The sequence below is a fragment of the Anolis sagrei genome, chromosome 7 (genome assembly GCF_037176765.1).
Source record: "Anolis sagrei isolate rAnoSag1 chromosome 7, rAnoSag1.mat, whole genome shotgun sequence".
NCBI lineage: Eukaryota > Metazoa > Chordata > Lepidosauria > Squamata > Dactyloidae > Anolis > Anolis sagrei.
In genome coordinates this window covers 4,627,444-4,650,899 of record NC_090027.1, presented here as the reverse complement: position 1 = coordinate 4,650,899, position 23,456 = coordinate 4,627,444, and the positions used below count along the sequence as shown (strand labels likewise).

General features: G+C 42.3%; 1 protein-coding gene across 1 annotated transcript in view; it reads left to right on the top strand.

The window, feature by feature from the left end:
• KAT6A (lysine acetyltransferase 6A) overlaps positions 1–23,456 on the top strand; it is a 111,930-nt gene that overhangs the window by 56,597 nt on the left and 31,877 nt on the right. The window contains exons 9-12 of the mRNA XM_067470662.1: positions 11,105–11,220; positions 12,733–12,874; positions 14,941–15,102; positions 21,576–21,669. Coding sequence (XP_067326763.1) covers positions 11,105–11,220; positions 12,733–12,874; positions 14,941–15,102; positions 21,576–21,669 — 514 coding nt within the window. The remainder of the gene's footprint in view (positions 1–11,104; positions 11,221–12,732; positions 12,875–14,940; positions 15,103–21,575; positions 21,670–23,456) is intronic.

Here is a 23,456-nt window from a genome sequence, read left to right as displayed (position 1 = left end):
TCAGGATCTGAGGACGCCGAGAGCTCATGAATGAATGCTTGTTTTCAGCCAAACAAACAATGGTTTTTTGGAGGTTTTATGGGATCAAGGGAGAGAAAGCAAATAGTAATAATAACTTTATATTTATACCCCGCCAGCCGTCTCTCCTAGGGGACTCGGGGCGGCTTACAAGGGACAAGCCTAAAAATTACAATTAAAACACAACAGTAAAACACTTACCAATTAAAAACATCGAATAAACCAGGGGTCCTCAAACTTTTTAAACAGAGGGCCAGGTCACAGTCGCTCAAACTGTTGAAGGGCTGGATTATAATTTTTTTTAAAAAGAATGAATTCCTATGCACACTGCACATATCTTATTTGTAGTGCAAAAAAACACTTAAAAACAATATAATAATTAAAATGAAGAACAATTTTAACAAATATAAACGAATTAGTATTTCAATGGGAAGTGTGGGATGATGAGATAGGATTGTTGTTGTTGTTGTTGTGTGCTTTCAAGTAGTTTCAGACTGAGGTTGACCCTGAGCGAGGGCAAGGTAAATGACCTTGGAGGACCGTATCTGGCACCCGGGCCTTAGTTTGAGGACCCCTGGGATAAACCAATACAACACAATTGTCTGGGGGGGGGGGGCTTTTTTCGCCCCTGCCAATTTCACAAGCTCACCTAGTAAGTACACGGGAGAGAGCTTTTTCCCCTGTGCCCCCCCCCCCCCCAAACTCTGGAACTCACTACCTGGAGAAATTAGGAAAGCCCCTACCTTAGAAACCTTTAAAAAGGACCTTAAAACCTGGCTCTTCCGCTGCGCTTTTGATGAATAGGTTTACATTCTCACACTATTGCTTAGCCTCAACGTTTTGTCATTGGAGTATATGTGTGTTCCCCACTTTGTGGGAAAGCTTGATCCCACAACCCCCACTATAATGAGTCCTCCTCCGCAAATAATCTGTCTCTCTCTTACCTCGCCTGAGTTTTAACTAGTTTTAATCAGTCTCTCTTTTAATCATTACATGTAGCCCGCCCATTGTCATTGTGATTGTGCCTATTGTAATTTTATATTGCTATGTTTTCATATGTTTTATGTTGTTTGTTGTTTATTGTTTGCGTTTTCGGTTTTATTTTATTGTAATTTTCTGTTTGGACTTGGCCTCATGTAAGCCGTCCCGTGTCCCCTTGGGGAGATGGTGGCGGGGTATAAATAAAGATTATTATTATTATTATTATTATTATTATTATTACCAACATAAGAGCAGTAAGGCTGAGAAAAAATCAATGAGTACAATAAATTTTACAGGAGTGCCAGAAAAGTGCAACAAACCAATAGATTGGGCAAGAAATAGTGTCATAAAACTTGTTGACGTAGATCATATGAGGGCTGGAGTATAGTGAGGAATTCAATAGGGACAGGGAAATTACTGGTGAGCTCCTTAATCGAAAGCACACTGGAACATCCAGGTTTTTATTTGACTGCGGAAGGAGGATAAGGTGGGAGCCTGTCTGATCTCCCTAGAGGAGGGAGTTCCAGAGCTGGGGGGCCATCACCGAGAAGGATCTCTCCCTCGTCCCCACCAACCGTGCTTGAGATGGCGGGGGGAGAGAGAGCAGTGCCACCCCAGATGGGCTCTGGTTCATAGGAGACAAGGCGATCACAAAGATAAGCAGGTCCCAAACCATTTAGGGTTAGGGGTCTTCGAAGTTTAGGGGTCTTCAAACTTTTTAAACAGAAGGCCAGGTCACAGTCCCTCAAATTGTTGGAGGGCCGGATTATAATTTGAAAAAAGAATGAATGAATTCCTATGCACACTTCACATATCTTATCTGTAGTGCAAAAAACACTTAAAAACAATAGAATAATTAAAATGAAGAACGATTTTAACAAATATAAACTTATTAGTGTTTCAATGGGAAGTGTGGCCTTGCTTTTGGCTGATGAGATAGGATTGTGGTTGTTGTTATGTGCTTTCAAGTAGTTTCAGACTTAGGTTGACCTTGAGTGAAGGCCGGGAAAATGACCTTGGAGGGCTGTATCCGGCCCTTGGGCCTTAGTTTGAGGACCCCTGGTTTGGGGCTTTATAGGTGATGACCTGAACCTTGAATTGTTTTCTTGAAGGCTTTCATGGCTGGAATCACTGGGTTGCTATGAGATTTTTGTGCTGCCTGGCCGTGTTCCAGAAGCATTCTCCCCTGACATTTCGCCTGCATCTATGGCATGCATCCTCAGAGGTTGTGAGATCTGTTGGAAACCAGGCAAGAAAATCGAGCAAATGCTCCGTTCAGCAAAGGACAAGAGGGATCCTCTTACTTCTGCAGGAGTCTACCGTGTACCATGCAGCTGTGGACAAGTCTACAGAGGGACCACCACACTCAGCAGCATGGCCCAGACACGAATCAAGGAACATGGAAGGCACTGCAGACTCCTTCAGCCAGAGAAATCAGCGATAGCGGAGCACCTGATGAACCAACCTGGACACGGCATATTATTTGAGAACACAAAAATGCTGGACCACTCTCACAACCACCATGTCAGACTACACAGAGAAGCCATTGAACTCCAGAAGAAGCATGTGGACAATTTCAACAGAAAGGAGGAAACCATGAAAATGAACAAAATCTGGCAACCAGTATTAAAAAAAAACCTCTAAAATTGCTACAGCACAACAACAGAGAGGAAGCAGGCAGGGACATCTAATTACCTCTCAACCAAAGTTTGCTCCAGGCACAGTCAGCCCATTGTATGCTAATCAAGGTGGTCAGTTGAAACATTCCCACCTAGCTCCAGCAGACAAGAGTCCTTTGTCTCACCCTGGTCATTACACAGATATATAAACCCTTTTTCCTAATTCCAACAGACCTCACTACCTCTGAGGATGCTTGCCATAGATGCAGGCAAAATGTCAGGAGAGAATGCCTCTAGACCATGGCCATGCAGCCCGAAAAAACCTACAACAACCCAGGCAAGTGAGGTTTATATATCTGTTGAAGGTCCATGTGGGAGAAAGTACTCTTATCTGTTGGAGGCAAGTGTGAATGCTGCAGTTGATCACCTTGATTAGCATTGCAAAGCCTTGCAGATTCAACGCCTGGCTGACTGCTGCCTTTGTTGGGAAGTGTTAGCTGCCCCTGATTGTAAAGGGATTTCCCCCATTATCAGAGTGTTGCTCTTTATTTCCTGTCCAGATTTAGAAACCCCATTTGCCTTGATTCTAACAGACCTCACAACCTCTGAGGATGCCTGCCATAGATGTGGGCAAAACATTAGAGGAGAATAATAATAATAATAATAATAATAATAATAATAATAACAACACTTTATTTATACCCCGCTACCATCTCCCCAAGGCACTCGGTGCGGCTTACATGAGGCCGAGCCCACAATGCATTAGTAATAAAAACAATAACAACAAGTAATACAAACAATAAAAATAAAACTCATAACAGAAAATAAGCAATAAACATTAACAGTAACACAACAACGTTTAAAAACCTATGGCTGGGCCAAATGTAATAATTAAAATTTAAAAATAATGCTGAGCATGAACAGGTGAAATATGACTAGAATAGAGTTTTCAGAGAGGGATGGGTGTGCAGACACTCCTAGATCAATAATAAAGTGCATTTAGAGGACATATTGCTGGGAGTTTCCTTATTCTGGGAAGGCACACTGGAACAACCACGTTTCCAGGCTCCTCCTAAAGACTTGGGGCATGCCTGATGTCCTTGGGGAGTGAGTTCCAGAGTCGAGGGGCCACCACCGAGAAGGCCCTGTCCCTCGTCCCCACCAATCGCACCTGTGATGGAGGTGGGAGCACAAGCAGGGCCTCCCCAGATGATCAAATGCTTCTGGAGCATGGCCATGCAGCCCAGAAAACTCACAGCAACCCAAAGCAAAGGAACTTTAGACAGATCATAGACATGGAGACTGGCAGTTTGCCTCCCTCCGTGTCATCACCCTGATGTCAATATTTGTACCTATTATAAGGCAGGCTCGAATAACTTGAAACTCTTGAGAATGTGATAAGCTGACATTGGGCCTGTGCACTTCTTTGCTCCAGTGCTGTGATTTAGGCTTGCTGTTATGTCCAAACTGTGGCTACTGTTTGCTGTCAAAAGAAATCAACTTGCAAATGGTAATTGGAGACTGATTAAGTCCTGGCTTGAACTGTGAGCACAGGCTCTACGTTATCAGTCGGAACAGAACGATCAGCTTTGGCCGATACTCAAAAGGCAGTGGCTTGTGGGACGGGAGGGAAGGGGCACCAGGCGGGAGTGCGCGCATGTGCGCATGAGCCATACTCTTGGAGTGCCAGGGGAAGAGGGAAGAAGAGTGTGCCATAACTTGTTTCTGAGACTGAAAGCAGGGAGGGGACATCAGGCGAGCTGTTGGCCACGAGAGTTCTGTGTGCTAAGATTGGTTCAATTCCATTGTTGGTGGAGTTCAGAATGCTCTTTGATTGTCAGTGGACTATAAATCCCAGCAACTACAACTCCCAAATCTCACTGTCTATTTCCCCCAAACTCCACCAGTGTTCACATTTGGGAATATTGAGTATTTGTGCCAAGTTTGGTCCAGATCCATCATTGGTGGAATTCAGAATGCTCTTTGGTTGTAGGTGAACTATATATCCCAGCAACTACAATTCCCAAATCTCACTGTCTATTTCCCCCAAACTCCACCAGTGTTCATATTTGGGCATATTGAGTATTCGTGCCAAGTTTGGTCCAGATCCATCATTGGTGGAATTCAGAATGCTCTTTGGTTGTAGGTGAACTATATATCCCAGCAACTACAACTCCCAAATGTCACTGTCTATTTTCCCCAAACTCCACCAGTGTTCACATTTGGGCATATTGAGTATTTGTGCCAAGTTTGGTCCAGATCCATCATTGGTGGAATTCAGAATGCTCTTTGGTTGTAGGTGAATATAAATCCCAGGAACTACAACTCCCAAATGTCACTGTCTATTTCCCCCAAACTCCACCAGTGTTCACATTTGGGCAAATTTAGTATTTGTGCCAAGTTTGGTCCAGATCCATCATTGGTGGAATTCAGAATGCTCTTTGGTTGTAGGTGAACTATAAATCCCAGCAACTACAACTCCCAAATGTCACTGTCTATTTCCCCCAAACTCCACCAGTGTTCACATTTGGGCATATTGAGTATTCGTGCCAAGTTTGGTCCAGATCCATCATTGTTAGAGTCCACAGTGCTGTCTGGATATAGGTGAACTACAACTCTAAAACTCAAGGTCAATGCCCTGCAAACCCTTCCAGTATTTTCTGTTGGCCAGGGGAGTTCTGAGTGCCAAGATAGGTTCAGTTCCGTTGTTGGTGGGGTTCAGAATGCTCTTTGATGGTAGGTGAACTATAAATCCCAGCAACTACAACTCCCAAATGACAAAATCAATTCCCCCAACCCACCAGTATTCAAATGTGGGCGTATTGGGTATTTGCGCCAAATGTGGTCCAGTGAATGAAAATCCATTCTGCACATCAGATATTGACATGACAATTCGTTGCAGTAGCAAAATGACAGTTATGAAGTAACAACAAAAACTATTTTATGTTTGTGAGTCACGACAACATGAGGAATTGTATTAAGGGTCGCGGCATTAAGAAGGTTGAGAACCACTGGTATATAGGCAAGCAAAGAGGCCAAAGGGAAGAAAGCAAGGGATCCTGTCCTGTTAAGCTGAGCTAATTGGTCCCTCCTGAGCGGCTGGATGCCGAATGCTGAAGAAATGTGAGTGTGTGCAATGCAAGGGAAGGCGAGCAAGGGCTGGGCCTTCCGGTCTTAGCTGGCATACATTTAGCACTTGTTTAGAACCGGACATTTGAAAACTTCCCAGGATTGGAAGGCCTTCCGGCACGACACACAGCACTTGAAGGTCAATAGCAAAACACAGTAAAGGGCTATAGGGACATTTCCATGCAAGGAACCATAATAGTGATAGTAAGAGATAAGGGTTATGGAAGTCTAATCCATACTTTTTCTGCTCCTTTCATACTTTTGCCTTAACTTGCTCTGGCAGTTTGCAAGGGATCCTCTTTTCAAAGCCTATGTGAAAAGGAAGCTGAGGGGTGGAAGCCAGAAGGAAGGAAGAAAACGGAATAAATAGATCAATCAGAAGAAACGATGGAGGGCAGAATTATTTTGTTTTTATTGCTTCTATTGTGGTTTTATACTGTTTTAATGTTTATATTTTGTTGTTATGTGTACCTACTTGTTGTAAACCGCCTTGAGTTGCTGATAAGGCTGAGAAAGGCGGTATACAAATATAGTAAATAAATAAATAATGCATATTTTTTTTTGCTAGAAGGCATAAATTGCTTCCCAACATTTCTGGCCCATGGAAAAAAAAACCCAAAGCAGTTCCCTTTGCTTCTATTGTGGTTTTATACTGTTTTAATGTTTAATTTATATTTTGTTGTTATGTGTACTAACTTGTTGTAAACTGCCTTGAGTCACCAATAAGGCTGAGAAAGGGGGTATACAAGTATAGTTAGTAAATAAATAAATAAACAAACAATGTAAATATTTTTTGCCAGAAGGCAGAAATTGCTTCCCACCATTTCTGGCCCATGAAAAAAAACCAAAGCAGTTCCCTTTGCTTCTGTTGTGGTTTTATACTGTTTTAATATTTAATTTATATTTTGTTGTTATGTGTACTGACTTGTTGTAAACCGCCTTGAGTCGCCAGTAAGGCTGAGAAAGGTGGTATACAAGTATAGTTAGTAAATAAATAAATAAACAAATAATGTAAATATTTTTTGCAAGAAGGCAGAAATTGCTTCCCACCATTTCTGGCCCATGAAAAAAAAAAACCAAAACAGTTCCCTTTGCTTCTGTTGTGGTTTTATACTGTTTTAATGTTTAATTTATATTTTGTTGTTATGTGTACTGACTTGTTGTAAACTGCCTTGAGTCGCCAGTAAGGCTGAGAAAGGCGGTATACAAGTTTAGTTAGTAAATAAATAAACTAACAAATAATGCAGATATTTTTTTCCAGAAGGCAGAAATTGCTTCCCAACATTTCTGGCCCATGGAAAAAAAAAACCCAAAGCAGTTCCCTTTGCTTCTATTGTGGTTTTATACTGTTTTAATGTTTAATTTTTATTTTGTTGTTATGTGTACTGAGCTTGTTGTAAACTGCCTTGAGTCGCCAATAAGGCTGAGAAAGGCGGTATACAAGTATAGTTAATAAATAATAATGCAAATATTTTTTGCCAGAAGGCAGAAATTGCTTCCCAACATTTCTGGCCCATGAAAAAAAAAAAAAACCAAAACAGTTCCCTTTGCTTCTATTGTGGTTTTATACTGTTTAATGTTTAGTTTATATTTTGTTGTTATGTGTACTGACTTGTTGCAAACCGCCTTGAGTCGCTGATAAGGCTGAGAAAGGCGGTATACAAGTATAGTTAGTAAATAAATAAACAAACAAATAATGCAGATATTTTTTGCCAGAAGGCAGAAATTGCTTCCCAACATTTCTGGCCCATGGAAAAAAAAAACCCAAAGCAGTTCCCTTTGCTTCTATTGTGGTTTTATACTGTTTTAATGTTTAATTTATATTTTGTTGTTATGTGTACTGAGCTTGTTGTAAACCGCCTTCAGTCACCAATAAGGCTGAGGAAGGTGGTATACAAGTATAGTTAGTAAATAAATAAATAAACAAATAATGTAAATATTTTTTGCAAGAAGGCAGAAATTGCTTCCCAACATTTCTGGCCCATGAAAAAAAACCAAAGCAGTTCCCTTTGCTTCTATTGTGGTTTTATACTGTTTTAATGTTTAATTTATATTTTGTTGTTATGTGTACTAACTTGTTGTAAACCGCCTTGAGTCACCAATAAGGCTGAGAAAGGCGGTATACAAGTATAGTTAGTAAATAAATAAATAAACAAATAATGTAAATTTTTTTGCCAGAAGGCAGAAATTGCTTCCCAACATTTCTGGCCCATGGAAAAAAAAACCAAAACAGTTCCCTTTGCTTCTATTGTGGTTTTATACTGTTTTAATGTTTAATTTATATTTTGTTGTTATGTGTACTGACTTGTTGTAAACTGCCTTGAGTCACCAATAAGGCTGAGAAAGGTGGTATACAAGTATAGCAAATAAATAAATAATGCATATATTTTTTGCCAGAAGGCAGAAATTGCTTCCCAACATTTCTGGCCCACGAAAAAATAGTTTCCTTTAAAACAAAAGATAATTCTACCTGCTTATCTATTTTGGGTTGGGCTGGAGCTCATTTTCAGATGTAAATATTGTTCAGTATGGGAAGCAGTTTACATCCAGAATGCAAATAGCTGCTATTTCCTTTTTGCATCTATGCAAATTGATGTAACTCGGGCATGGGCCAACTTTCTATTTTGGGGGCTGCATGGCGGGCCAGGAGGGAGGGGGTTCTCCCCAAGCCCCTTTCCTCCCCTTCCTCTTCTCTTTAGGAGGCAGAAAGTGAAGGGAAAGACGGGAAACATTTTGTTGGTCTTGGTCAGGATGAGATGGTGGACAGTAGAGAAAAAGTGACTCCATGAGAGCCCATATTGCTTGCTCCTGATATAGAATCCTAGAATCCTAGAGTTGGAAGAGACCCCCAGGGCCATCTAGTCCAACCCCCTGCCATGCAAGAAGGCACAGCTGTTGTGGCTCAGTTGGAGCCTGAGTTTTCTGAGCCTGAGTTTCCTCAGGATGAGGAGGATGATGGGTTACAGATTTCTGAACATGGCCCTGTTGTTGAGGCAGACAGTGTTGATTCTGAAGAAGAGACGGCATTTCTGTTTCCCAGAGAAAGGAATGTTGTTTTAGATGAAGGTCATGATTTAAGGGAAACTTCACAGCTGCAGGTGGAGGAGTTGGCCGCTCTATCTGGGAGCTCAGTGCCTCTCAGTTCCCAGTGTGACCAGTCCCGGGATAATGAGATATCCAGCCTTGAAGGTGAGGGAGATCTGGGTAGGGAGGACCGTTTGCAATTAAGGGTACGCGGAAGTGCTTGGCTTGCCAGCAAATGGGCAGTTGGAGGTCAATGTAATGCTTTCATGCTTTGTTGTTGTTCATTCGTTCAGTCGTCTCTGACTCTTCGTGACCTCATGGACCAGCCCACGCCAGAGCTCCCTGTCGGCCGTTACCACCCCCAGCTCCCTCAAGGTCAGTCCAGTCACTTCAAGGATGCCATCCATCCATCTTGCCCTTGGTCGGCCCCTCTTTCTTTTGCCTTTTTTCATGCTAGGGAAACATATTTAACGATCTGATTGAAGTCAATCTGTGGTCAGTGCAACTTTGCTTACACCCTGTTAACTTCTCTGGAATTGCCTCGGCTTTTGGGGAAAGCTTTGGCTCTTTGGGACTTTGGTTTTGATCTTGGCTTCTGGGGACTTTGTCATGCTGCCATGGATTCTTGTTTGACCCATGTTTGTGAATTATAATTCATGTTATTTGCCTCTGGATCTTGGAAACTCTGCCTTTGCATTTAAGACTCTGTTTTGGCTATTGAACTTTTGCAACCTTATTTCTATGTTTATGATTTTGCTTTTTCTTCAATAAACTACAAAATCTACAGCCTTGGTGTGTGGTGTTGTTCTGAGCAAGGTGAATCTATCCTGAGCTGTGACAACAGCCAAAAGCACTCCCGATAGACAGCCTCTGCGGAAAAGCCTCCAGTGAAGGAGACTCCACCACACTCCAAGGCAGCCTAGGCCACTCTCCAACAGCTTTTACTCTCAGGAAGTTCTTTGTAATCTTTTCAGATGAATCTCTTTTCCTGCCATTTGAACCCATGGCTCCCTTCTTGTGCCCTAGTCTCTAGAGCAGCAGAAAGTCTGTTTTCCCCCTTCCCCTCTCCTCCTCCTCAATGGGACACCCTTTTACATGTTGCAGCATGGTTTTCCTGTTCCCTCTGTATCTTCTTTTCTCCCAACAAAACATCCCACAGGAGGGAAGAAGGAAGGAAAAAGGGTAGGGAGGGAGGAAAGGTGGAAGGTAATGGAGGGAAGGAGGGAAGAGAGAAGGAAGGAAAAAAAAGAGAAGAAAGGAGAAAGAGAGAGGGGGGGAAAGAGGGAGAAAAAGGGAAGGAAAGACGAAAGGAAGGAAGGTAGAGAATGGAGGGAGGGAAGAAAGAGGGAAGGAAGGAAAACAAAAGCAAAGGAAGAAGAAAGAAAAGGGAGGAGAGAGGCAAGAGGGAAGGAAGGAAAGACGAAAGGGTGGAAAGAAATGAAGGAGGGAGGGAGAAAGGGAGGGAAGGAGGAAGGAAGGAAAGACAAAAGGAAACAAGGACAGGAAGGTGGAAGGGAATGGAGGGAGGGAGGAAAGAGAGAAGGAAGGAAAGAAAAAAAGAGAAGAAAGAGAGAGAGAGAGGGGGAAGGAGGGAGAAAAAGGGAAGGAAGGAAGAGAATGGAGGGAGGGAGGGAGGAAAGAGAGAAAGAAGGAAAACAAAAGCAAAGGAAGAAGAAAGAGAAGGGAGGAGAGAGGAAAGAGGGAAGGAAAGAAGAAAGGGTGGAAAGAAATGAAGGAGGGAGGGAGGGAGGGAGGGAGGGAGGGAGGGAGGGAGGGAGGGAGGAAGGAAGGAAGGAAGGAAGGAAGGAAGGAAGGAAGGAGAAAAGGAAACAAGGACAGAATGCTGAGAGAGAGGAGGGCCTGAGAAAAGTGCCCAAGGGGGCCACATCCAGCCCCCGAGCCTGGGTTTGCCCATTCCTGATATAACCCTACTGAGTTTTGTGAAGGTAAAAAAAAAAAAAATGAAACCTTGTCCTTTGGTGACTCAGTCCTTTATAAACAATTCATGTCAGATTGTGCTATTGTAGAAGTGTGTAGGGAGTACTCATGAACCTTTTTGTTGTTTTTTCAGAGGCCGATGATTTTCTAGATTTATAAAGGGGGATATAAATAGCATTGTTAAAGTTGAACACGTTAAGAATAATGGTGCGTAAGAAATGGCTGGCATTAAATTTTCCCCAGCACACACCTGTTTTCATAGTTGTCTTGCATCTTTGTGGATCTGTGCAGAGGAAGAAAGCTTTCTTTACCCAAGGCTGTTGCTTTGATAGACTCCTGGATCTGTTATATAGCATTTTTTGGTTAATGCTGGCGGATGTTTCTTTCCTTTACAGAAAGTGGGGGTGACCGGAGCCCCCGACCCACAAGTCCGCTGTCCATCTGTCATTGAATTTGGGAAATATGAAATCCACACCTGGTATTCCTCGCCATACCCACAAGAGTATTCCAGGTACAGTGCACACACCTTCATTCTTTTGCCACAAGCCGAATAGGCAGCTAGAAATGCAGAAGCGCTCTAGTTCTAGACTTAGCCTGATATTACTAGTTTACTCTATTATTTTTATTACATTTACTGTTTTACTCTATTCGTTATTATTACATTTCCATTCTCTTACTCTATTATTATTATTATTATTATTATTATTATTATTATTATTATTTGAAACACAACAAGACGAGTCCACAGCAGACACTCTGCTGGCTGTTGTATGGGATCGCACATCAGACACTTCCCAAGTGCCTAGGACTGTGTGATGTATCAGTGAATAATGTGTGCAGATCCCAGTAAGGTGGCCTCTTGCAGCTGGCAGGTGGTAAGCTTGTTAGTACCGATTGTGTTTAAGTGCAGGCCAAGGTCTTTAGGCACTGCACCCAGTGTGCCGATCACCACTGGGACCACCTTTACTGGTTTGTGCCAGAGTCTTTAAGCCCTCATATCGTGTCATCTTTTTCAGTTGTTTAGCTTCAATCCTGCTGTCACCTGGGATTGCAACATCGACAATCCATACTTTGTTTTTTAACACGATCGTAAGGTCAGGAGTATTGTGCTCCCAAATTCTCTCTGTCTGAATATGGAAGTCCCAGAGTATCTTGACATGTTCATTCTCTGTAACTTTTTCCAGCTTGTGATCCCCTCAGTTCTTTATCGCAGGCAGATGGTCTTTGTGGCACAAGTTCCAATGAATGATCTGAGCAATGGTGTTATGCCTCTGCTTGTAGTCTATCTGCGTGATCTTCTTGCAGCAGCTGAGGATGTGATCTATTGTTTCATCTGCTTCCTTGCAGAGTCTACACTTGGGAGATGTCGTCGACTTTTCAATTATTATTATTATTATTATTATTATTACCTTTATTATTTGACTCTATTATTATTGGAAGGATACATAAGTACATTTACATTGAAGAAGGTTAGAATAATGGTTTAATCAGAGTTGGACAGTCTTATCTTAAATTGCAGTTTTATGTAAATATTCAAAAACATCTATGGCCGCCTCATTTAATGTAATTTTATTGGTATCTATTTTTATTTTGAAATTTCCCAGCAGCTGCTGCATTTCCTGCCCTTGGCTTATACTTGAGTCCATAGTTTTCCCAGTTTTTTGTGGTAAAATGAGGCACCTCGGCTTATATTTGGGTTGGCTTATACTGGAGTAATCCTTGCCTGCCACTTACAGTTTAAATAGATGTGACTAAACGGGACAGAGTTGTGAAGGAGGTTGCAAAGGAGAACAAATGGGCTATTAGCAGAGCTGGTGGAGTGGCTCCTGCCTTCTTGTTAAACTCCAGCCGAAACCACCTTTAGACCTTCTCCTGTACTTTCACTTCTGCATTCTCTCATTCAGACCCAGCTTTTAAGGCAAAGCATTTTTTTTTTTGCAATACTGCAGTGAGCAATTGAAGAATGTTGCAATTCTCCAGTGCATTTTTGATTGAAGAAATATAAACGCTGTCTCTCTTGCAGGCTGCCTAAGCTCTACATTTGTGAATTCTGTCTCAAGTACATGAAAAGCAGGACTATCCTGCAGCAGCACATGAAGAAATGTGGTTGGTTCCATCCCCCGGCAAATGAAATCTACAGGAAGAGCAATGTTTCTGTCTTTGAGGTAAATTTCTGAAATTCCTAACAACTATCTATAGCCGTGATGGTGAACCTATGACACGCGTGTCAGCACTGACACACTTGGTTATTTTTGATGACACGCGGCCACATGCGACCGCATACAGAGAAGTACACCTTATAAGAGCCAATCTAATTCCATCCTTAAATTTGTAAAAGGCTCTACAAATTTAACATCTGCATGTTTGAGCATTGTTCACTCCATAACTCAGCGTGGAATATACATTTTTCTTATTTAAACTATAAACATTGCAAAATTATGGGTTTTTTTGTCTCGAAGTTGACGCCCCGCCCAAGTTATGCTCAGGTTTTTGGCAAATTTTGACACACCAAGCTCAAAAGGTTGCCCATCACTGATCTATAAGATACTGGCAGCCAAAGTGACTACTTATCCCTAACGTCATCTTTTTATGCTGTTCTTTAAGCCTCTTTAAGGTATTGGATGGGTTCGTTGTAAGGGGACAGTTCCATCTTGTCTCCTAATGTGGGTCTGGGAAAAGAGAGGATTTAACACACTATCTGTTACATTGCCCACTGTATAAATGACCCTCGAAACAATCTTTTGGGAGCCCTTTTGGAAGAAAGGGCATCCTGGCAACAGTCAGTAGTTATCTGTGACTTGTTAGCAGATTATTCCAAAAATATAACATTAAAGGTTGCCACATTTGCAGTCGCAGCCCAAAAAAGGCGAGCCAAACTAGTAAAGTCCACAGCAGAAGCTAGAAATGGAAATTAAGATGTTTTGGGGATGATACAAACCAGACATTTGTAATTGTCATTATATCACTACTATAATTTTAAAGAGCTAGTATACGGTACTTGTTTTAATACTTGTATTGGAAAACGCTTATTGTACCTTTAAAGGTTGTATATTTTATGTCATGGCCTATGGCTAGTACAATAAACAATTCATCATCTTTTCTCCTGCATATGTCATCAGTTGGAGACCCCTCCCCTCAGCAACAACCGCTGAGGTTGAGCTATAGTGAAGACAGGGGAGGCCAGGGGACAGTTCCACCATGTCTCCTGTGCTATGCTAAAATATAATATAATATAATATAATATAATATAATATAATATAATATATTGTATATACATATAATATTTATAATATTTTAATGTAATACAGTATAATAATAATAATAATAATAATAATAATATATTATAATTATATATTTTATATTACATGTAATAGTACTAATAATATTACAATATAATTGTATAATACAATATAGTGATGTATAGCGCTGATATTGTACTGTGCTAATGGTATAATGTATTGTGTGTGTGTATATATATACACACACACACATACTAGCCGTCCCCTGCCACGCGTTGCTGGGGCCCACATGGGGGGTCTATGTGGGAGGTTTGGCCCAATTCTCTCGTTGATGGGGCTCAGAATGCTCTTTGACTGTAGGTGAACTATAAATCCCAGCAACTACAACTCCCAAATGTCAAGATTCTATTTTCCCCAAACTCCACCGGTGTTCACATTTGGGCATATTGAGTATTTGTGTAGAGTTTGGTCCAGATCCATCATTGTTTGAGTCCACAGTGATCTCTGGATGAAGGTGAGCTACAACTCCAAAACCAAAGGACACTGCCCACCAAACCTTTCCAGTATTTTCTGTTGGTTATGAGAACTGTGTCCCAAGTTTGGTTCAATTCCATCATTGGTGGGGTTCAGAATGTTCTTTGATTGTAGGTGAACTATAAATCCCAGCAACCACAACTCCCAAATGACAAAATCTTTTTTTTTTAGTGAAGGACCTACATTGGGTTTTTAGGTGTCTTGTGTCCAAATTTGGTTTTTGAGTTATGTTAATCCCACAAACAAACATTACATTTATATATATATATATAGAGAGAGAGAGAAAGCCGCTCTGAGTACCCTTTGGGGTGAGAAGGGCGGCATATAAATGTTGCAAATAAATAAATAAAATATAAATAAACAATCCTGCTGGGCTCCATTGGAGCACTAGCTATGGTTGCCTGTTAGCAGCGCTTTTTCAGGATGACAATATCACCTCTTTCATTTTTTTCTTAAAGGTGGATGGGAACGTCAGCACCATTTACTGCCAGAACTTGTGTCTATTGGCAAAGCTCTTCCTGGATCACAAGACACTCTACTATGACGTGGAGCCGTTTCTTTTCTATGTGCTGACGCAGAACGATGTGAAGGGCTGCCATCTCGTTGGCTACTTCTCTAAGGTCAGCTTGCAGAGATCCAGAGTGAAATTCTGCACCATGATATTACCAATGCTGTGTTTTAATAGGTTGTCTCTTGTTTTATTGAGCCTTGAGCCACAGGGAGAGGCGGGTAATGAACAACAACAGTAATGTAAAACTGAAGCAAATTTGCAAGCTATTTTTATTCCACTGCTGTTTTCTGTAATTTTCATTTTATTTTATTTTTTGCTATTTTGTATGAAAACTAATGCTACTTGTCATAGGAAGGTTCAAGGAAGCCCATAGTATTCAGTATATTTTGGTATTTAGTGCATATTTCAAGTTTTTATTGTAATTTAACGAATATTTAATTGGGTTCTTGTAGGTTTTTTCGGGCTCTGGGACCATGTTCTAGAGGCATTTCTCCTGACGTTTCGCCTGCATCTATGGCAAGCATCCTCAGAGGTAATGAGGTCTGTTGGAAATAGGAAAATGGGTTTATATATCTGTGGAATGACTGGGGTGGGGCAGAGAGCTCTCTGCTGAAGCTAGGTGTGAATGTTTCCGCTGACCACCTTCATTAGCATTTGAAGGCCTGGCTGAGCCTGGGGAAATCTCTTGTTGAGAGGTGCTAAGATGTGCCTGGTTGTTTCCTCTCTGCTGTTTTGCTGTTGTGATTTTAGAGTTTTTTAATACTGGTAGCCAGAATTTGTTCATTTTCATGGTCTCCTCCTTTCAGAAAGGAGTTTTTTAATACTGGTAGCCAGATTTTGTTCATTTTCATGGTCTCCTCCTTTCAGAAAGGAGGAGACCATGAAAATGAACAAAATCTGGCTACCAGTATTAAAAAACTCTAAAATCACAACAACAAAACAGCAGAGAGGGAACAACCAGGCACATCTTAACACCTCTCAACAGAACATTTTCCCAGGCTCAGGCAGGCCTTCAAATGCTAATGAAGGTGGTCAACGGAAACATTCACACCTAGCTTCAGCAGAGAGCTCTCTGCCCCACCCCAGTCATTCCACAGATATATAAACCCATTTTCCTAATTCCAACAGACCTCACTACCTCTGAGGATGCTTGCCATAGATGCAGGCGAAACGTCAGGAGAAAATGCCTCTAGAACATGGCCATAGAGCCCGAAAAAACCCACAAGAACCTAGTGATTCCAGCCATGAAAGCCTTCGACAATACAATATTTAATTGGTTTTTTAAACATTTTTGTATTTACTTTGTTTAACATTGTTATTGTTATGAGAGTTGCCAGATGTACAAACTTGAGAATTGCCAGATGTACAAACTTGGTTTTAGAAAATGAGAGACCAAATTGCAATATCTGGATGCTGGATAACGGAGAAAGGCAGGGAGTTTCAGAAAAAAAAATCTAATTCTGTTTTATTGAAAGCCTTTGACTGTGTGGATCATAATACATTGTGGCAAGTTCTTGGTGGTCTGTATGGGGAGACCAAGCCACCTTGTCTGTCTCTGGAGGAATCTGTATAACGACCAAGTTGCAACAATAAGAACTGACCATGGAACAATAGACTGGTTCAAGATTGGGAAACTGGTTCAAGATTGAGTACAGCAGGGTTGTATACTCTCACCCTCCCTATTTAACTTGTATGCAGAACACATTCTGTGGCATGTGAGGCTTGATGAATCCAAGGATGGAGTTAAAATTGCTGGAAGAAACATTAACAACCTTAGATATGCAGATGATACCACTTTGATGGCTGAAAGTGAGGAGAAGCTGAGGAGGCTTCTAATCAAGATGAAAGAAGAGTGTGCAAAAACTGGGCTGCAGGGAAACATCCAAAAAACCAAGACTATGGCAACTGGACTGATCAATAGAATCAAAGAGTTGGAAGGGACCTCATGGGCCATCCAGTCCAACCCCATTCTGCCAAGAAGCAGGAATATTGCATTCAAATCACCCCCGACAGATGGCCACCCAGCCTCTGTTTAAAAGCTTCGAAAGAAGGAGCCTCCACCACACTCCTGGGCAGAGAGTTCCACTGCTGAACTGCTCTCACAGTCAGGAAGTTCTTCCTCATGTTCAAATGGAATCTCCTCTCTTGTAGTTTGAAGCCATTGTTCCGTGTCCTAGTCTGCAGGGCAGCAGAAAACAAGCTTGCTCCCTTCTCCCTGTGACTTCCTCTCACATATTTATATATGGCTATCATACCTCCTCTCAGCCTTCTCTTCTTCAGGCTAAACATGCCCAGCTCTTCAAGCCGCTCCTCATAGGGCTTATTCTCCAGATCCTTGATCATTTTAGTTGCCCTCCTCTGGACACATTCCAGCTTGTCAGTATCTCTCTTCAATTGTGGTGCCCAGAATTGGACACAGTATTCCAGGTGTGGAATAGAGGGAGAAAACGTGGAGGCCATGACAGCATTTGTATTCCTAGGCGCAAAGATGACTGCAAACACAGACTGAGGCCAGGAAATCAGGAGAAGTTTCCTTCTTGGGAGAAGAGCAAGGACCAATCTCGATAAGATTGTGAGGAATAGAGACATCACACTGGCAACAAAGAACCGCATAGTTAAAGCAATGGTATTCCCCATAGTCACCTATGGATGTGAGAGCTGGACCATCAGGAAGTCTGAGTGAAGGAAAAGAGACGCTTTTGAATTGTAATGTCAGAGGAAAATTCTGAGAGTACCTTGGACCACGAGAAGATCCAACCAGTCCATCCTCCAGGAAATAATGCCCGATTTCTCACTGAAGGGAAGGAGATGAGAAGCAAAAGAGGAAGTACTTTGGACACATAATGAGAAGACAGGATACTTTGGAGAAGATAATGATGCTGGGGAAAATGGAAGGAAAAAGGAAGAGAGGCCGACCAAGGGCAAGGTGGAGGGATGGTCTCCTTGAAGGGAGGGACTGGCCTGACTCTGAAGGAGACCCTGGGGGTGGCCAACTGGGAGCTCTGGCCTGGGCTGGTCCAGGAGACCACAAAGAGTTGGATGTGACTGAACGAATAAACAACAACATTGTTATTAGATTATGTGGTGTGGTTGTGAGCTGCCTTGAGTCCCTATGGGAAGAAAGGCAGGATATACATAAAGATCATCTTCATCTTCATCATCAGCACCGGGACTGTGGCGCAGCTGTCTCAGTGTCATCTGCATTAAGATCACTCTGACCAAAAGGTCATAAGTTCGAAGCCAGCCCGGGTTGGAGTGAGCTTCCGACCAATTGTGTAGCTTGTTGTCAACCTTTGCAACCCGAAAGACAGTTGCATCTGACAAGTAGGAAATTTAGGTACCATGTATGTGTGGGGAGGATAATTTAACTAATTTATGAGGCCATAAAAAAGACTCTAGCAAAGCACTCCAGCAAAAGCATGCGGGGAATGCGGAAGTACTTCATCAGTGTCGCAGATGGATGATGAAAGTGACAGCTCCCCGGGCGGCCAGAAAAGTTAAATAGCCCCTGACTGCCTGTCTATATCTGTTGTGTGTCTTTGACATTGAATGTTTGCCATATATGTGTACATTGTAATCCGCCCTGAGTCCCCTGCGGGGTGAGAAGGGCGGAATATAAATACTGTAAATAAATAAATAAATAATCATCGAAACTCACTAAGCATCTCAGCATCCAGATCTGAATCCCAATACTTGTTGGGTGGCAACTTAGAATTGTGCCATATGTATGAAGTCCTGGCCATAGCCCAACAATTCCTACGTGCCAGGAGGTGGGTGGTTCTTTTGCTCTCTCCCTGACAGACCCAAGTGTGTAACTGTGTCTTATTTTAAGGCCAGAGTTGTCATGCCACGCCATGCCTCTGCAAAGGTCTGTTGGAACTGGTCTGACTTGCCTGCAAGTAAATATGATTGGGATTGAGTTGTCAGCTTAACAATGTGAATTGAATATAAGCCAGTTTTAAGTGGCTCTAAAACAATTCTCATTCCGCTTAACTGTATGTGGTTTAACCAGCCCAGTGATCTATGAAATGATGAGTGCGGCTTGCCATGCATTCTTAAAATCGAAATCCAGGGAAGTGAAGCAGTTAATTAGGCTGGCTTTCCCTTTGCTCCGTTGTAAGGAGTGTATCCTCCAAGGAGGTGGCTCTGCGGAGAGTGGGTTTTACACGACTTCCGAGTCTCTTGGGTGGCGAAGAGGAGAGCAGAGCGAGGCGGTGGAGTAAACATTAATTGTGACCTCCACGACGACGGGGCTTGTTTCTCAAAATCAGATGCTGATCTCATTTCAAAGCTTTTGTTTGCACTTTGGGAAAGACAGGGTTGAGTCTGAATGTGGCCTTAGTATTTCCCATTGAAAGAGGGCCCCATCTTTACATTCGCCTCCCCTCCCTCCCTCCAACTCCAGTGTTGAGGCTGTTTTGCTTGGAGAGAAAACTTTGGAGGAGGGCCTTATTGTGAACCTTACTCCATGCCTCTCTCCTTTTGTCTTTACAAACAAACACACAGATTGGATTCTGATTGGGTTTTAAGTGCCCCAGTCTCCTCAGGGTAGCAGCAAGGATTGTATTCTTTTATCCTAGACACCTGTCACATTGCCAGAGCTCTGCCTTATTTAGGTAGAGATGAATCAAACTCCCAGTTTTAACAAACAGTTTAATTAAAACAGCACTTATCTGCTGGCTGTTTTTATAGTCCAAAATATAAAACACAAAGTTAGCACTCAGCTACAGAGTAAACAAAAACTGACAGCAAAAATAACTTCGTAGTCAAAAGAGTCCAGTCCAGTTCAATAACAGAGTCCAGGGATCAAGAGTCTATACCGTAGTCAAAAGCCAGTCCAAAGGTTCAAGCTTCCAGGGTTCCAAGATTACAGGAGACAGGTCAGGATACCAAAAAATCCAACAGACTTGGGGGGAAAACCAGCAGCATCCACCACCAAAATACAACAAATACTTTTCTCCCAAAGATCAGTCCCAAGGTTAGCTCCTTAAATCCAGTAACGCCCAATTGCAACCCATCTCATGCACACCTCCACCCCTAATTGCTTTCGCCCATGAACTCCCACTTACAGATCACCAAACCCTCTAGAACTAATACTCACATTAACCCTTCCACCACCATCAACTGCAGACCATATGGCAACACTGGGCTAGATCTCCCAGTAGCCAACTTGGGAATAAGCAGGTTCATGTGTTCCTTGGCAGCTCGTTCATTCATCCCCCATTTCTGGACAGCAGTTGCTGTTGGGCGAGTAGGCTTGTTAACAGAAGACCCTCCCCATAAATGTACAGCAGTATAACTTACTAGCATCAGCGTGACCCAGCACCAGGAGCCCAAAGTGAGAAAAGGAACAAAAAACACACAGAGACCAAAGTTATCTCTTCCTTAGAAGGCTTTTTAAAATAGCAAAATAATATGGTTGCACTATTTACAGGAACAAGGATTCCATAACACATGGTACTACATATTATATACTATCATACAGTCTATAAAGTCTTTCATTAATAAAAAAAAGGATTCCATAACGCAGAAAAGTTCTTTATACTTCCCGCTTTGCTTCCACGCTGGGCTTTCTTTCTCATGCAGATAAACAGCTTTGCTCTCACTGAGCTCCCTCTCACACCAGACTTACACAGTAGTCTTTTACACACACCACCCTTCCGACTGGAGCTTTACACAGGAGGCCTTCAACCTGGGGCTCCTCTCACCGAAGCCTCTCACATTGAGCCTCTCTCACACTGAGGCATTCTCATACGGAGGCAAACTAACACTGGGGTTGCTGTAAAGGAACAAGAACACACAGACCAAAGTTATCATCTCTTCCATAGGAAGCTTTTCTTTTTGTAGTAAAATAATATGGTTGCACTATTTACAACTACAAAGTTTCCATAACACAAATAAACAAATACATAGTATTGTCGAAGGCTTTCATGGCCGGAATCACTGGGATGTTGTAGGTTTTTCCAGGCTATATGGCCATGTTCTGGAGGCAGTTTTTCTCCTGACATTTCGCCTGCATCTATGGCAAGCATCCTCAGAGGTAGTGAGGACCTCACTACCTCTGAGGATGCTTGCCATAGATGCAGGCGAAACGTCAGGAGAAAAATTGCCTCCAGAACATGGCCATATAGCCCAGAAAAACCTACAACAAACCAAATACATAGTAGCTTTACACGCAGCAGCCTTCATACACTGGAGCTTTCTCACACAAGGCTTCTCTCACACAGAGGTTTACCTCACACTCCTCAGGACGGCAGTAGCTTTGGCCCACTCACTCTAACAGGCTGTGGCCTACCAACTCTTTCAGTGCTTGACTTACACTTTTGTAATCAAATTACTCAGTTAATTTTTAATATTTCTGACAGTTGCCTCAGTAGCAATGACTTAATACAATGATGTGTGCTTCCACCGGGTACTTGTTTTAGGCTGATGCTCATGAATTTCCCGGTGGGGCTATAACGGTGCGTGTCTCTTACTGGAATATTCCATCTGAATTCATTACTATCCCAGAAGAACTTCCTTTCCCTCTCACTAATCCCTTGCTTTTAAAAATCTCTGTTCCTTCTCTCTATCTCTCACCAGGAGAAGCACTGCCAGCAGAAATACAACGTTTCCTGCATAATGATTCTTCCCCAATACCAGCGCAAGGGCTATGGCAGATTTCTCATCGATTTCAGTAAGCATCTTTTCAATTTTTTTTTTAAATCCTCTTTTAAGCTTTGCACAATAATTCATGAAGATGCACAATATTTCAGGACTGTGTTTTGTTGCACTGGGCGTTAGGAGCATTAATGATCTTCACTGGCTGCCTTTTGGGATTCTGAGGAGAACCCTTTTTCTGATTTATGTGGAGACATACATTCCTACTCCTTTCAAATAGAAAAATATATGTACCATCCTGGTCTTCCTTGTCACATTTCAGCACAAAAAAATCCTGATATTGGGATTTATAATCCCTAATCTGCGTCCTTGCATGAAGGGGTGTATCCTTCCTTATTATTATTTGTAAAAAAAAAATGTCTTCTTTCTTTCTATATAACAACCTGGGGGGTCAGGACCCCGGGGGGGGGGGTCATGGGGGGGGTTCAGGGAGATCAGCAAAGACAATCGGAAAGCATGTGTTTCTGATGGTCTTAGGAACTCCTTTGGCAGAAAAGGCTGAAGATCTCTCTGCCTGTCCTGCTCTTCCTTTTGGGAAACAGACGGTGAATGCTCCCACCAGAAGCCCTCCTCTGCTGTGATTGGTTAGCATCTCGGTCAAGGGGAGAGCTGTTTCTAAGACTCCAAGTGGGGAGAGGAGCGCAGGCGTGCTCGGCACATGGCAATGTGGTGCGCATGTGCAGGCAAGGGAGAGCGGATGAGGTTGGAGGGAGGTTCACACAAACAAGTTCTCACTGTGAGAGCCGTTCAGCAGTGGAACTCTCTGCTCCTGAGTGTGGTGGAGGCTCCTTCTTTGGAAGCTTTTAAACAGAGGCTGGATGGCCTCTGTTTAAAAGCTGTCAGGGGTGCTTTGAATGCAATATTCCTGCTTCTTGGCAAGGGGTTGGACTGGATGACCATGAAGTCTCTTCCAACTCTATGATTCTATGATTCTAAGTCGGTGTTGGGTGTTCGGTGTGGGATATTTGGCCCAATTCTGTCGGTGAGGTTCAGGATCCTCTTTTATTGAACTATTATTTATTTATTTATTTATTTATTTCATTTACTTATACCCCGCCCTTCTCACCCCGGGGGGGACTCAGGGCGGCTTACAGAGGAGGCACAATTAAATGCCTAAATCAATTGACAGTAATACAAAATACAAAAAGCAATTCAGCAGTTAAAATTAAAACATCAGTACATAATAAAATATTAAAACAATCTCATGCTCGGGTTCAGAGTCCATATATCCATTCCATTCCATTTGTCGTTATCTGTCGTCAGATCCTTAATTTAGCTGCCAGTGTGTCCAAAGGCTTGTGTGTCCAAACTATAAATTGCTGCAACTACAACTCCCAAATGTCAAGGTCTAGTTTCCCCAAACTCCACCAGTGTTCACATTTGGGCATATTGAGTATTCGTGCCAAATTTGGTCTAAATCCACCATTGTTTGAGTCCACAGTGCTCTTTGGGTGTAGGTGAACTTCAACTCCCAAACTTAAGTCAGTGCCCACCAAACCCTTCCAGTATTTTCTGTTGGTCATGGTAGTTCTGTGTGCCAAGTTTGGTTCAATTCGCTTGTTGGTGGAGTTCAGAATGCTCTTTGATTGTAGGTGAACTATAAATCCCAGCAACCACAACTCCCAAATGACAAAATCAATCCCCCCCAACTCCACCAGCATTCAAATGTGGATGTATCAGGTATTTCTGCCAAATTTGTGCCAAGCCGGCCTTGAGGAGGGCGATGACGAGGCCCTCCTGGGCCTGTTGGTCCTGTGGCAATATTGTTAACTATGTACAAGAACAAGGTTTCCATATTATTCA